The sequence below is a fragment of the Abrus precatorius genome, unplaced genomic scaffold (assembly GCF_003935025.1).
Source record: "Abrus precatorius isolate BTA unplaced genomic scaffold, Abrus_2018 Scaffold9, whole genome shotgun sequence".
Taxonomy (NCBI): Eukaryota; Viridiplantae; Streptophyta; class Magnoliopsida; order Fabales; family Fabaceae; genus Abrus; species Abrus precatorius.
This window is the reverse complement of record NW_020874439.1, coordinates 33,235,211-33,251,917: the sequence shown is the minus strand read 5'-3', so window position 1 is coordinate 33,251,917 and position 16,707 is coordinate 33,235,211. Positions and strand designations below refer to the sequence as shown.

At 34.7% G+C, this 16,707-nt stretch overlaps 3 protein-coding genes across 3 annotated transcripts; 2 read left to right on the top strand and 1 right to left on the bottom strand.

Moving 5' to 3' along the window:
* The first annotated feature begins 3,709 nt into the window (after positions 1-3,709).
* On the top strand, positions 3,710-4,576 carry LOC113851272 (AT-hook motif nuclear-localized protein 15-like). Its single transcript, XM_027481739.1, has one exon. It carries the CDS (start codon positions 3,710-3,712, stop codon positions 4,574-4,576), a length of 867 nt encoding a protein of 288 aa, XP_027337540.1.
* Positions 4,577-10,528: 5,952 nt separating this feature from the next.
* LOC113850302 (probable phosphoribosylformylglycinamidine synthase, chloroplastic/mitochondrial) lies at positions 10,529-15,310 on the top strand. The gene is made up of 2 exons (XM_027480782.1): positions 10,529-10,581; positions 10,825-15,310. Exons 1-2 carry the CDS (start codon positions 10,540-10,542, stop codon positions 15,013-15,015), a joined length of 4,233 nt encoding a protein of 1,410 aa, XP_027336583.1. The 5' UTR covers positions 10,529-10,539; the 3' UTR covers positions 15,016-15,310.
* A 664-nt stretch (positions 15,311-15,974) lies between these two features.
* Positions 15,975-16,707, bottom strand: LOC113851271 (LOB domain-containing protein 33-like). The gene is made up of 3 exons (XM_027481738.1): positions 16,429-16,707; positions 16,205-16,334; positions 15,975-16,138 (listed from the first exon to the last, which is right to left on the bottom strand). The coding sequence occupies exons 1-3, from the start codon at positions 16,705-16,707 to the stop codon at positions 15,975-15,977; spliced, it is 573 nt and encodes a 190-aa protein (XP_027337539.1).

The following is a 16,707-nucleotide window of genomic DNA, read 5'->3' as shown; positions in this document are numbered from 1 at the left end:
ACTAAAATATCAAACTTATATAATGATTTAAAAATTTTGCATGATTTTTTAAGGTGACTACATAACTTTAAAATAATTTTAATTTTAATTATTTATATAATTATACGACTCGTAATTATCATTATATATATATATATATATATATATGTTTGTGAAAATAATATATATGAAATTTATTTTAATTTAAAAAATTTAATTTTTAGTATTTTTGGAGTATGTACAACCTTTTTTTTACGCCGATACTGCCTTGTTTAATATACGAATATCGTGAAAGAAGCGTTTTCCTTGAGATTGCATTTAGAAGGTAAAGAATAAAGTGAAAAATGGAGCCTTCACAAATTCGTAGGGAGTTTCTCATTTTATTTAACGTAAAACCATATTGTTGACCCCAAAAAAATGTAAAACTCATACATTGTTACCTTTAATAAAAGTGGAATCTTATCGTCACTTCATTCTATTCTCACTTACTTAATTCAACCCTTTTTCTTTAAATGGCTTCACTTATCCATCCCCTATTTAATATATTACACATTATCTTAGTATATTAAACTAACCCTTTTCTTTATCTTTTTTAAATAATGTTATAACTTATGTAAATAATAATTCAAACTATTTTCAAAATAATAATATGTCAAGAGAGAGCTTCACAACTCATTCTTACTATATATATTACATTACTATTAACAAATAAATAACACGTTACTATTTCTATCATAAGATAAGATGATTAATTTATATAAAATGTTGATTATCATGAAAATTGGCATATTTTAATAATATAATAATTAATATTAATACATTCAAATCAAATTATTTAAATTAATGATAATTGTTTTTTTAAACTTTAAGACGAGAAGGAGGCAATAATATTTGGCGGTGAAGTTGCAGACATTGATATTCGTACTTTTGTCGTGTTGTGTAGACAGTGATGTGTCCCACTGCCGCATCAGCACGTTACCCCACTCTCGCCCATCCTCCCTTCATCACTCTTTCCATACTTTTCTATTATTGCGATCATCACAACTTCTTTTCCCTTTCTTCTCCATCTACACACTTTTTATTTTATTAACCCTTTTCAAATCAATTTTAATACTTCTGAGAGAAAATTTAATTTAATTTTAATATACTATATCTTATATTAAATGTATGTATATCTTTTTAATTTTTAGATGGTTTTTAAATTATATTTATGTGTCAATTTTGACTGTGGGATGATATATTATAAATATAAATGTTAACTTGTAAAAATTTAATTTAGACAAAGACAATATTTCATATTTAATAAATCAAAGGTTAGAATTCCAATTTCCTGGAAAGAAAATGAATAAGATTAGTTATACTTCATGCTCACAGATTATTGGTACATCTACTTTTATTAAATATTTAAGAAAGTTGTTGAAAAGAGAGTTAACATTTTCTAAAATATTCTTGGTGTCTTGATGTATTTTATTTTAGAAATCCAATATCTTGCTTATTTCATGCATAATTCTTTCGTTGTTTCCCTTTTTTTTTCTTCTTTTTTTTTATCAATGCAAACATAAAAGTTTCGAGTATAGCAAACAAAATGCTGATATAATTTGACTATTATTTTATCTTAATATATATACAAGTCCAATAATGAAGAAAGCCCTCCCACGAGGTGCCCGAGCATGGTCTGTATGGCATGGTCTCCCCACATAACACCACTCTCCACTGTTTGTTTGTTGAGTTTACCATGGCGGCTCTTAGAAAAGACTTAGTTTTCAATGATTTTTTTTATTTGGTTAACGTAAGATAACATTAATCTTATTATTGAAAATATGTTTGATTGTATAAAAGAAGTAAGTTTACTAGAAATAAATTACAGGGTTTAATAACTTTCCAGTTACTGTTCTTTTCCCTTATTGATTTATTAGGTTTTATTTATAGTCATTACTTTTTTACTATTTTGTTGCTTTTGGTTATCATCCATCATTTTTATTTTTAACTCAATCCTATTTTTTAGTTCTTTATTGTTCTATAGTATAAAGTTAAAACTAGCCACTATTACTACTGATAGTTTAAAATAATTATTTTAAAAGAATAATATATATTAAAGTAAAATATAACGTAATATCTATTAGTCTCCTTAAAATATAATTATAAAAAATTGCAGTATACAAAAATCTACTAGAAGAGATAAGTCTAATCTATTGTTTTTTATCGGGGAAAAGAAATTGCTGATAACACTCTTTCAACTCTTGAGTGTGATACATATGAAAGCACATTAAATCTTTAAACTTCCTAGTAATAATCATATTAATTATTGTTAACTATTTACTTGCTTTGAAAAAAAAATATTATTTAAAATACTCCATTACACTGGTCAAGAAGGAGAAGAGCGTTTTGAGTTGAATCCTTAAGATCGATAAACGTTCTGAATTCTTATTTCGATTTTTTTAATATCTACTTTTAAACATATAACAAAGAATAGTAAATAATATTTTTTTGAAATATAACATTTAATATAATCAATGAAATTTTATAAAAATATTATGTATAATTTTTTTATTATGAGTCAAATAACACAGTAGAAAAAGGTTTTTATTCAATATGTGAAATCATTGAATAGATTTGTCATTTTCCATAAACCGTAATTTACATTTTTTAAACTAAATATTTTAATAATAAACATTAATTGTCTATTCTATTTCCCAATAAATATTTTAAAAATACTACTTTACATTTATTTTTAATCAATACTCCGAAAATACTGGTCAACAGTCAACAAATTAAACACTAACATTCTCACATTAAAAAGCTAACACAGTAACACCCTTTTACATTTACAAATATTGTTTTGAAAAATAGATATGAAATTTCGTCATATTTATGAAATATTGTAAAGAAACTAAGAAAATGATAGATTTGGTTTGGAGTGATGCAAGTATAATGCAAACTCAAAGCTGCAACTATTGGGGAAGTGAAAGAGTTAATCCACAACTTCACAAGCCCCACGCGGCGCTCGAGCCACCCCACTACGCCCCCCAGTTCTGACCAGACCAATGAACCAAGCCACAATCAAAGAGGAACGAGGGCAGAACAGTAAATGCAGTCATCAACCCATTTTAGCAACTTGTTCTCTCTCTCTCTCTCTCCCTCTCTCCCTGTGATCTTGTTTTGAACGTAGGTGTGTGAGTAGGTGACACCACACCAACAAGTGGATGCACCTCTGTTTACTTGGGAAGTTGAAAACTTTGAACACACCGCTTACCGGTTACCGGGAAACACAACCCAAAACCGCTTCCATAAAACCGCTATAAACACAAAAAAAAAAAAAAAAAACTGGGGGACCCTCTAGTCTAGTCCTGAAGAAGGTACTTGCTATTACTGTTTCCATTTTATGCCCCGTACTAATCTGACCCTTTTAGTGCCATACATCCAGGTACAATTACAACTCCATATTATAGTATTACACCCTTTCTACTCTAAGCAACACCCCCCAAAAACACACTGTTGTTGTGAAATTTTAGCACCACAAGGGATTGTCTACACTGTGTGTATGTGTGTTTTGGGTCTTGTGCTTGCTTCTATTTATTTTGGGTAGTGTGGTTAGGGTTTACATGCAAAACTCATGTGTTTGATGCACTTACCAAGCTTTGATAAGGTTTTGGGTTTGATTTTGGGATTCAGCTTTAGAGATCTGAATATTTAACTGACAAGTAAGGTGTTGAGATCGTTTGAATCAAAGATGGCGAATCGTTGGTGGGCTGGGAATGTGGGAATGAGAAGAGAGCAAGAGTTGATGGAAAACAACACCAACAACAACGTGAACACAACTCCAACTAACAGTAGCAACAGCAACACAAACGCCAACACCAACACGACCGAGGACGAGGAAAGCAGGGACAACGGGGAAGAGCAGAACCCAGGAAGCCACGATGGGGCGGAACCGGGGAGCAGCGGGAGAAGGCCACGTGGCAGGCCACCAGGGTCCAAGAACAAGCCCAAGCCACCCATTGTTATCACCAAGGAAAGCCCAAACGCGCTACGAAGCCACGTGTTGGAAATCACCACCGGGAGTGACGTGGTGGAGAGCATCGCCGCCTTCGCTAACCGTCGCCACCGTGGCGTGTCGGTGCTTAGTGGGAGTGGCATTGTCACCAACGTCACTCTCCGGCAACCGGCTGCACCCGGTGGAATTATAACCCTTCATGGAAGGTTCGAGATACTCTCTCTCTCTGGCGCGTTCTTGCCTTCTCCTTCTCCTCCTGGTGCCACCGGACTCACCGTGTATTTAGCCGGTGGTCAGGGACAGGTCGTTGGCGGCGCCGTGGCGGGTTCGTTGGTTGCTTCGGGGCCTGTGATGGTGATTGCTGCTACTTTTGCAAATGCTACTTATGAGAGGTTGCCATTGGAGGATGAACAAGGTGAGGAAGAAATGCAAGTGCAACAACAGCAACCGGGTGTTAGTTCAGCAACTCCGGGTTCTCAAGGTTTGGGCGAACAGGTTTCAATGCCTATGTATAATTTGCCTCCGAATTTGCTGCACAATGGTCAGAATATGCCTCATGATGTGTTTTGGGGACCCCCACCTCGTCCTCCTCCGTCTTTCTGAGAGATAAAAGTTTCAATCATATCTTTCATCTCACTGACTTGTAGTAGTACTTGTGCAGTATGTTAATTTCTGACGGTTTTCTTGTAAGAATATCTTGCTAGCAAGGTTAGCCTTTTTGGTTTTTTTTTTCCCTGTTCATTTTGTTTGCTTCTAAGAGACTCGAGTAGATGTTATCAAGTTATTTTGTTGTACTAGTTTGTTTCTGTTCTGTCTAATCCATCTGCTTTTTTTTTTGGTAGAAGAGTTCAGTTGTGATTGTGTGTAGGCTTGAAATGGTTCGGGAATAAGAGTGGAGCTATGTTCAGGAATTTATGGTAAGCGTACGTTGTTGTTTGTCTCTTTAATTGCCTAGTTAGTATTTCATGCAGTAGAGGAAATTGCTGGAAAGTCATGGTGTTGATTAGTAATGGTATTTAATTGGACAGTAGTGCATTGAATAGTTTTGCACTTGCTACTTTAATAGTAGGGCGATGGATTAGCTTTTTCTTCAAGAGAGGGGAAGGTGTGGTAGGGTCGGTTCATCTCCCCTTCCCTGAATCTCGCATGCTGTTTAGACTTTAGAGTAGACCATGCTGGTTGAACTCGGTTAACATTATTTTCTTCATCTATATGGTGCCAAACAAGGCTGTCTGGGTGTAACTTCCCCTTGTTTTAGACTTCTACGTTTTATGGGGTCAACTTTTTAGTATTATATGAAGAATAAGAATAATGGTTGTTACACATCGATATATACACCTTAGGGTGTGTAAACAAGAGATAGGAATAGAACAAAGAAAAATGAAAGTTGTAATGTTATTGGGAGAGAGAATTAAGAAGAAAAAGGATAGGTGAAAGTGAAGTAAGAACCAAAACTCTTATTGTAGGAATTCGACAATTATTAAGTTTTGACCCTATGGTGGATGCTGTTGTGGTTTTGGCCTTTGGTTTGTATCACTGGTGCCTAGAAATCATCTAGCCAACATCTTTATTATCAATTTTTTATTTGAGATAATAGGTGTCAATAGACACGAAAAGTATGGGAGGGGTAGTAGACATTGAGTCCACCGAATTTTGAATTGTTGGATACTGAATCAAGGCTGGTCAGCATCACGGGCTCCTAAGCTATTCCTTTTAATACATTAGTTCACTTGCTTTCTTAATCAATTCAGTCACCTATTTTACACTCAATTCCCATTTTCTTTTGTTTTGGATGATCTTGAAACTGAGAAATTTTAATGCGAGTTCTATCATCTTTCATCAATGTGGTAATGCTGATTCCATCTTGCACTTGGCTCCTTGTTATTTTTCCTTGTATGGATGTTTGTGAACTTTTAACGAAGAGATAGGATCCTTTGACACCAATCATCAAAATTGGGCACGTACTTCTTTTAATAACTTTTTATAAAATGCAAGATTGACCAATTTAATCATTGATTTGAATATTCTTATCAAGTAGATTATTTTTATAAAATTCCATGCAAAAATAAAATGAATATATATTTCATCATATTACTTTATTTTAACAGGTAATATATTTTTAAAATATAAGTAAATATCAAATTTTGGATAGTTTACTTACTAAGGTTCAAATTGTGTGAACTTTGATATGCATGTTTATAAAAACAATGTAAGATGATTCAATAGTTGAATTCATTTTGCATTTTATGAAAAGTTATTAAAAGGTGTAAGTATTTAAGTTTTACATTTGATGTTAACGGATCTTTAACCCTTCATAATGCTTTTATTGTAAAAAAGAGAGTCATATATTAACTGAAAAAATTAAGTATTTTTTTTCCATATATGATACAATATTTGTCTAGCGGTCATTAAAATATTAATATAGTCTTTGCATGTTTATGTTAATAGTACGATGCATTATAATATATGATAATTCCATTGACATGGAAAATGGATATATACCATAGATGCATTATATTATTATTAGTATGATGCACGATACTATTAAAATCGACTTACATGTTTTGTATTAGTAGTTTAATTTTTTCTAGACAACGACTATACTGATGGAGATAAATAAGATAAGCCAAATAATTAACATTTTTTTGTGTTTCTTTTGTGGTGTTATGAAGAAGTGGATGCAAAGGAACAATAATTTGTATTGACTGAAACAATTGTGGTTGATGTTGAGCACGGGGCTTCTCTTTGATTCTAAATTGGTGTTATTCTGTCATTCTTAATTTGTAGTGTCTTTATTGCAACTCTTTTGATTGAAAGCATTGTGATTGGATCCTACAATCATGGACCGAATTTAACGATGAATGAAGTATATCTATGATGTTCCTTGATTAGCAGAAGAGATTAATAATCCTTGGCCAAGGTTAAAAAGTTATCTGTATAGCATATGTCCTAGCCAGGGGGGTGTTTTTTTGTAGCTTGTAGGTTTTCAAATGACCAAGTTTCTTGAAATGAGAATTAAACAATGTCAATTAGCCATATTAGTCGGGTTAAGTTTGTGTAATTTGGTCAAATAAAACCCTGGTTTTGCACTAATTGGTTCAAATGCCCCTCCCCTGGCCAACAAAAATGATATGGCTCCTTAAGACACCCAATAAAACTTGGAAATGTAAAGGGAGAAATTATAACTTGGTAGATGAAGGGTAATAAAAGTAAGTAAATGGCAGGAGTAATATTTGATGTTAATTCCTTGAGGCAAATGACAGCATTACTTATTACATAAGTAACCGTATATCTCTATGTGTGGTGCAGGACAAATTTGCTTAAGACGGGCAGTGATTTATTTATTGTATTGCATACTCAATTCCCACCTCACAAAGCACTGTATCAAAACATTAGGATCGTTAATTAGGAAACTGATATGAGATACTGTTTAGAAAAAGAAGAAAACAAACCACCTTATTCTGATCAGCAGAAGGACTTTTAGTTCAGCAAATATTTAACCTACAGAATTTTCTGATGCAAGCGACTATTCCATGGATCATCATATGCTATGTGCAATTTTATCATTGAGAGTCCGCGCGCTTGGTAGATTCGATAAGAATTTGTAGTATCAGTTTAATTAATGGTATATGAAGTCTATTTTATAGACTTATTTTATCTAATTTGTTGTCTTAATGTAAAACAAACGTAAAATAAGATGGCTGTTTATGTTACTTTGATCATATTGTGTTGTTATAAAATCTCATACTTATCATATTCACTAAATGGATCAAATTGGAGATGTGCATTTGTAGAGTGTAATATTGTGGGCAAGAAAGTCATAACAACGATGAGAAATGGTTAATTATTTAAGAATATTGCTTTAATGGCATATTTGACTTGCATGATGTGAGCATGCTGGGATAATGGGCTTTTATTATCAAGTAGTTGTGGTTCAATTAACTACTCATGATTCTCTTGTCTGTGAACATGATGGGATGTGTGACTTGTCATCAAGGTAATGGTGGCTGGTTTACTTAACTTGCTTAAACGTTGTTGTCAAATAATTTATTCCAATATAGACTTATCTTCCCACCCAGCATTGACGTTGAAGTAGTCCACAACTCATACCAAGTATGTGTAGTATCCAAGTTCACACTTGTCATTAATGGAATTAAATAGTAAATTTTAAATTAATTATTGAAATGGAATGAATTGGATATTTTAGTTTATGTTTTATAAAAGTTAAAAATTATTTTCTAATGTTACAGAATACATTTGATTTAGTTCTTTTTAAGATATAATTTCAAACATATTTGAAAAAAGACTAATGAAAAAGTTACTTTAATGATTAAATTTGGAGGAGTAATTTTATTTTAATTTAGGGAGTTATTGAGTCACTATGCCTGCCATGGCAGAGATCTTGGGATAATGGTTCTGACAGAAAAAGGCTTCAGTTATCTTTTAACAGTGCTTGGTTTCTTCTAGATCTTGAGTGCAAATCTAGAATACCAATTCTGAGTTAGTTTTTCTACTTTAAAGTAATAAGATAAGATTTCATCTTCTTATAATAATTGAGGAATATAATATAATTATATTAAAGTTATATGTAATTTTTATCGAATTTAATTAATAGATTTTATATTCAATTATAGTAGATTTTTATTTGATAATTTTTTTTATCATAACCATATTGTTATGTTACTATTCGAATTAACTAAGATATACCGTGTAGTTTGTTTAATTGGTAACGTCCTAATTTTTGTTTTGACATGAATTGGTGTGTATTATTTTTTTTAGCAAAAAAAAGTTACGATTCTTTGAAAAATTTTATTTTCATACATTTAACGACATTTAAAATACTTGATTTGAACTTACAAAAGTGATTTTATTATATTCTTTATAATATTTTTATTTAATAATGAACTTTTTTTTTTTTATTGTAAATGCGTTTTAATATATTTTTTAATGTAAATTTATTATTTGTTAAATTTTAACTATTAATTTTAATATATTGATCAGCAAGATCTTTTAATAACATTAGTTTTATGGTTGATTTAAATATTAAAAATTTTCAAAGAATGTTTCTATATGAAAATAATTGACAATTTTTACAATTTTTAATAAATTTTTGATATAGTGCATTAAAATAAATTTTATTAATTATTTTGCCAGTTTTTATGCTGAAAATTATGCAATAAGTTTTCATATAATAAAAAATTATTGAACAGCGTTTAATAATGTATTTGAACTTTGAAATAAAAACTCTTTATGAAATAAAATTTTATTAAATAAACACTTGTTTAAATTGATATTCAAGCATATTATAATTAGACCATGCACCTAAACGTATTATTAGTTGTTTGGGGTTAAGATTTTTGTAAACTTTTTTGGTAATAATTTATGCTTAATTAAGTTGTTTAGTTAAATGTATTATGTCATTGTCAAAAATAAACATTAGACATTTTTTAATTTTATAATATAAAAATATATTATAAAATATTAACGTTATTCGATAAATATAGTAATTTTTCCTAATTATTATAGGTTCATTAAGTCTACTTTTTATGCTTGAATAAAACTGTAAATTCCGAAAAAGTAATTTTATGGTATTTGTTATTTATAACTAAATCGTTTTCACAATTAAAGAATAAGATACTGTGAACTTTTTTTTTCCCATAAATATTAATTAAGATATTAATTTACTAAAGTAAAAGCTCACGGCATATGATAATATAAAAGCAACTTATATTTAAAAAAGAAAATATGTAAATAAATGATCTCACGTCAGAAAAAATTAAACATATTATATAAAAATGAATTTCATATAACAAAAGTACATGTTGAGGTATTTCAACCCATTCATCATCTTGTTGACGATTAATTTTTTTTTACAAACCATAAAGAATTTGATAGTAACATTAACACTTAAAAAAAGAAAAATAAAATTATACTTAGATTTCCCACAGGGCCAACTCTACTTAGAGTTTAATCAAAAGCCAATTCTGTGTCGTTAAAATAAAATTAATAAAATTGACGTATTCATTTTTTTTTATTCTATCCATAAAATCAAATAAACATTTCCAAATATAATAACTATGATATTATTATTTCACTTATTTGTGTATAAGCGAATTATAACCGTAGATTAGCATATTTAAAAAAACTTGCTAAAATTTCTCCATTAAATCCAAAAGTATCTGATTCAGATTCAGTCAAATCCAAAAGTAAAGCACAAAGCATGAACAGGAAAAGATAATATCGAGAGGAAGGGAGAAGAAAAAAAAAACTATATATATAATAATAATAATAATAATAATAATAATAATAATATTGAAGAATATAAAATAGCGCCAAAGCAACCAATAGTTGAAAAGTGAGAATTTTATTGATTGGTAGGGAAAGAGAGTGCAGTGTGGTTGTAGGGTTTTATTCTGTGCCACGCAAAAAACCCCTCTCTTTATTGAACCCACTGCTACACCTTGGTGCCACGCCATAACCCTCTCTTATTTTCACGCCACTGCTACACTCTGGGGGTCTTCGCTTCTACTTCTTATACTTTATTCACGTGAGTTTTGATCGAGGACATGGCGACTATTAGGGAATTTGGGGTGTCTGAATTCATGCAGGTTTGAATTTATTATACTCTGTTTCAATTAGCATCATATACTACACCCAAAGCCTTTGGCATGGATTTGTTTTTTAATCCTTTGGTGGTGTTGTAACATAAGTTGAATGGATTGTTTTCAAATTTGCATCTTTGGCATGGGTTTGTTTTGGTTTTTGGTTTCTCGTTGACCAATGGGTTCACTATTTTAACTTTGGCATATGAAGTGCATTTGTGTTTATGAGTTTTGCGGTTTTGCTTTCAGGGTACCTGTCGGCAAACTTTGTTTTTGGCGAAGAAGCCTCAGAGATTGAGAAGTCACATGCTTTGGGGCAGGATTTGGGATAGGAATTTGGCTCTGGGGTCAACTAGAAAAGCTTTGCCTCTAAAGTGCCAAGCTCAAGAAAAACCCAGAGCAGTGGTTTCTGGGGATGTGAGTAGTTCTGTAGAAGAGCCATCTGGCTTGGTTCAGAAGCCTGCTTTGGAAGTTTTTCATCTGTATCGTGTCCCGTTTATGCAAGAAAGTGCAGCTGCTCAGCTTCTGAAGGAAGCTCAAGTGAAAATCTCTAATCAGATTGTGGACCTGCAAACGGAGCAGTGTTATAATATTGGTGTTGGTTCAACACTTTCAAGCAGAAAGCTTTCGGTCCTTAAATGGCTTCTTCAAGAAACATTTGAGCCTGAGAATCTGGGAACTGAGAGCCTTCTTGAGAAAAAGAGAAAGGAGGGTTTGAATTCTGTTATAGTAGAGGTTGGCCCCAGGTTGTCATTTACCACAGCATGGTCTGCCAATGCCGTTGCAATTTGCCAAGCCTGTGGTTTGACAGAAGTGAACCGTTTGGAACGGTCAAGGAGGTACTTGCTGTACACCGCAGGTGAATTACAAGACAACCAAATCAATGAATTTGCATCTATGGTGCATGATAGGATGACTGAATGTGTTTATACTCAGAAGCTAACATCCTTTGAGACCAGTGTAATTCCAGAGGAAATTCGTTATATACCTGTCATGGAGAGGGGACGAAAGGCATTGGAAGAGATTAATCTGGAGATGGGTTTTGCCTTTGATGAACAGGATTTAGAATACTACACCAAGCTTTTCAGAGAAGACATCAAGCGTAATCCCACAAATGTAGAATTGTTTGACATTGCTCAGTCTAACAGTGAGCATAGCAGGCATTGGTTTTTTACTGGAAAGATTTTCATTGATGGACAGCCTATGAGTAGAACTCTTATGCAAATTGTGAAAAGTACTTTACAGGCAAATCCAAGTAACTCAGTTATTGGCTTTAAGGATAACTCAAGTGCTATCAAGGGTTTCCCCGTAAAGCAACTGCGACCAATTCAGCCTGGTTCAGCATGTCCATTAGAGATTGCAGCACGGGAGTTAGATATCTTGTTTACAGCTGAAACACATAATTTTCCGTGTGCCGTGGCACCTTATCCTGGTGCAGAGACAGGTGCAGGAGGTCGCATTAGGGACACACATGCAACTGGAAGGGGGTCCTTTGTCCAGGCAGCTACAGCTGGTTATTGTGTTGGCAATCTCAACACGCCAGGGCTTTATGCTCCATGGGAAGATCCATCCTTTACTTATCCATCAAATTTGGCATCACCTTTGCAGATCCTTATAGATTCTAGTAATGGTGCATCTGATTACGGGAACAAATTTGGAGAGCCATTGATCCAGGGATTTTGTAGAACTTTTGGAATGAGACTTCCTAGTGGGGAGAGGCGAGAATGGTTGAAGCCAATCATGTTTAGTGGAGGCATTGGGCAGATCGACCACAGTCACATATCAAAGGGAGAGGCTGACATTGGAATGTTGGTTGTTAAGATCGGAGGCCCTGCTTATCGTATTGGGATGGGAGGTGGAGCAGCCTCAAGCATGGTCAGCGGGCAGAATGATGCCGAGCTTGATTTTAATGCTGTGCAACGTGGGGATGCTGAGATGGCCCAAAAATTATATCGTCTTGTTCGTGCCTGTATTGAGATGGGGGATAAAAATCCAATTATCAGCATTCATGATCAGGGTGCTGGTGGAAACTGTAATGTTGTAAAGGAAATTATATATCCAAAGGGTGCTGAGATAGATGTTCGAGCAGTAGTGGTTGGTGATCATACAATGTCTATTCTAGAAATTTGGGGTGCTGAGTATCAGGAGCAAGATGCAATCTTGGTGAAGCCAGAAAGTCGTGAGCTCTTACAGTCAATCTGTAGCAGGGAAAAGGTTTCAATGGCTGTGATTGGAACTATTAGTGGTGATGGGCGTGTTGTGCTAGTTGATAGCCTAGCAACTCGGAAGTGTCTCTCTAATGGACTGCCTCCACCTCCCCCAGCTGTGGATCTTGAACTGGAAAAAGTTCTTGGTGACATGCCTCAGAAATATTTTGAATTCAACCGGCTTGCTTATGAACGGGAGCCACTTGATATTGCCCCTGGGATCACAGTGGTAGATTCTCTGAAGAGGGTATTGAGCTTACCATCTGTCTGTTCAAAACGCTTCTTAACAACAAAAGTGGACAGGTGTGTTACTGGTCTAGTGGCACAGCAGCAAACTGTTGGTCCTTTGCAGGTTACCCTTGCTGATGTTGCAGTTATAGCTCAAACTTTTACTGATGTGACTGGAGGTGCATGTGCCATTGGGGAACAACCAATCAAAGGTATGTTAGACCCTAAAGCAATGGCACGGTTGGCTGTTGGAGAAGCAGTCACAAATCTTGTATGGGCAAAGGTCACTTCCCTTTCTGATGTCAAGGCAAGTGGTAATTGGATGTATGCTGCCAAGCTTGATGGGGAAGGAGCTGCCATGTATGATGCTGCTATATCTTTGTCTGAAGCAATGATTGAACTTGGTATTGCTATTGATGGAGGGAAAGACAGCCTATCTATGGCAGCCCATGCTGGAGGTGAAGTGGTTAAGGCTCCTGGAAATCTTGTAATCAGCGCTTATGTAACTTGCACTGATATAACAAAAACAGTGACACCAGATTTAAAACTTGGGGATGATGGTATTTTGCTGCATATTGATTTGTCAAAGGGAAAGAGGCGGTTGGGTGGATCTGCTCTTGCCCAGGCATTTGACCAAGTTGGGGTTGAGTGTCCCGATCTTGATGATGTTCCTTACCTTAAAAAGGTCTTTGAAGGTGTTCAAGACCTTCTCGCTGATGAACTGATCTCTGCTGGTCATGATATCAGTGACGGTGGGTTGCTAGTTTGTGCCTTAGAGATGGCATTTGCGGGTAATCGTGGACTTGTTTTGGATTTGACATCACGAGGTAACAGCCTTCTCGAAACACTCTATGCGGAAGAGCTTGGGTTAGTTCTTGAGGTTAGCAAGAAAAATCTGGCCTCTGTAACGGATAAATTGAACAGTTTTGGAGTTTCAGCTGATATCATCGGTCAAGTGACTACCAATCCATCAATAGAAGTTAAGGTTGATGGGGTATCTTGTTTAAATGAAAAAACTAGTATCCTTAGGGACATGTGGGAAGAGACCAGCTTTGAGCTGGAAAAATTCCAAAGGTTGGCATCTTGTGTGGATGCGGAGAGAGAAGGACTGAAACGTCGATATGAGCCATCATGGAAACTGTCCTTTATACCTTCTTCGACTGATGAAAAGTATATGTATGCAGCTGTGAAACCTAAAGTGGCTGTGATTAGAGAAGAAGGGAGTAATGGGGACAGAGAAATGGCTGCAGCCTTTCATGCTGCAGGTTTTGAACCGTGGGATATTACTATGTCAGACCTTCTTGCTGGAACAATCTCTCTGCAAGAGTTCCGTGGAATTGTTTTTGTTGGTGGATTTAGCTATGCTGATGTGCTTGATTCTGCCAAAGGTTGGTCTGCTTGCATAAGATTCAATGAGCCCCTTTTAAAACAATTTCAAGAGTTTTACAAGCGTCCAGACACTTTCAGTCTAGGTGTATGCAATGGATGTCAGCTAATGGCTTTGTTGGGATGGATACCGGGTCCCCAAGTTGGTGGTGTGCATGGTGCTGGAGGTGACCTTTCACAACCTAGGTTCATTCACAACGAGTCAGGGCGGTTTGAATGTCGCTTTACAAGTGTAACGATAAAGGATTCTCCAGCTATAATGTTCAAAGGCATGGCAGGTAGTACATTGGGAGTATGGGCTGCTCACGGGGAAGGAAGAGCTTATTTCCCAGATGAAGGTGTGTTGGACCGTGTAGTTTACTCCGAGTTAGCTCCCGTTAGATACTGTGATGATGCTGGCAATCCAACAGAGATCTATCCTTTCAATGTGAATGGCTCTCCTTTAGGGGTAGCTGCTATTTGTTCTCCAGATGGGAGGCATCTTGCAATGATGCCTCATCCCGAGCGTTGCTTCTTAATGTGGCAGTTCCCATGGTATCCAAAGCAGTGGGATGTGGACAAGAAGGGGCCTAGTCCTTGGTTGCGCATGTTCCAGAATGCAAGAGAGTGGTGTTCCTGAGATCATCATCTATTTTTCTTTTCTTTCTTTTTTCCCCCCTAAAGCACTTTTCCTTGCTTTAGTTGATGCCACATCCATCTCTTACTTCAATAATTAATGGAAAGGTCTTATATTTTATACATTGGTAAAACTCTTGCATTTTACTTTATGTCGAACAAATATGTTAGATATTTTGATTTCTTGTGGAAAATTTAAGAATTTCCAGTTACCCTTCTATATTACTGTCTCGCCTAAGTTAGTTCCTTGTGATTTATGGCGTCAAGTATTACTCAATTCTATTCGGAAAATGACCAATATATTTGATATTGCCTGAGTTATAAAGTTTTACTTAAATTACATATTACTGTCCTTGAAAGATAAAGTAGTAATTTGGGGATAGTTTTATTGGTTGGTTAGTTCCTTTTGTTGAAATGATTGATAAGTGTAAATTGCATTGAAGTTTATACTAGCGAGTGAGTGATGTTTATATAATATACTTTCATCCGATTGTTGGATTGTGGAAACTTTTACTCAGAGAGAAAATTCAAAAATAAAAAATTTCATATTTCAGAGATGATTAGTTCAGTTTCAGACCAGAATACTCAACCATCCATTTCTTAGCAACTAACGTGGCTGTTAAAATGAATCAAGTCAATCGAAATAGTTTGAATATTTTAATAATCACTATGGTTGGCTAACATTTCATTAAATGGAAGTGAATTGGCCGTTAACTCATGATACACGCAATTATGAGCAGTATATGAGCTATTGATCCTTATGCAAAATGCAAGAAACCGATTACTGTACTTAAGAATATTTATATATCTATACTTGCACAACCATTTTAGTTATCAAACCTGACAATAATGTTTACAGGATCATTTGATAAACACTAAGCCATTCCCGACAGTTTATCTTTTTATGCAATCTTGCACAATTGAGATAAGCAGAATTTTTGTTACAACTCAGATATTATATTCCTAACTTATTATGCCATTACTATGCTTGAACCATGGATGATTCAGGAAGAACTCCTGGTCAATTCCAGACAAAAACTTCTCTGCTGAGTTGGGATCTAAATGGTCTTCCAACTCATTTGCATTAGGAAACTCTCTATTCATCTCTCTGTCCAAGGTATGGTAATCTGTTCCACTTCCTTCTTGAGAACATATATTAGCATAATGGTTTTGATGTGATTGCATCCTTGTGCCATTTTGTGTCAAAACATATTCTAACCCGTTGTTTGGGTTCACCAGTCCACTTGAACAATTATCAACACCAACTGTGGTGTTCTCCATTAGATTTCCTAGAATACCTATCTCCTCTTGCAAGCTAGCAACCTGCTCATAGAAAGGTTAAATTAAAGTTATATATATGAAGCACACTTTACATAATTATGGTGTGTGATATAGCAGGTTTCTGTGGTCAAAGAACCTGTTGCTGCAATGCATAGATATGAGCAACACAACCATATATAGGATCCTGCATACGAGCCAATGCTTCAAAAGATATGGTGATGGCAGCATCACTTCTATTCTGCATTGGAAGGTGTAACAAGAGCCTGGAGACATTACTAGCACCAAAAACCTTGTGCACTGCTGCAAAGGAGGTTGCAGCTTGATCATATGAGAAGTAAGGAGCAAATACACAATCTCTTGTGCACTTTCTCCGTAGGAACTTGCATGCTCCACATGAAGAGCCAAACCCTGTCAT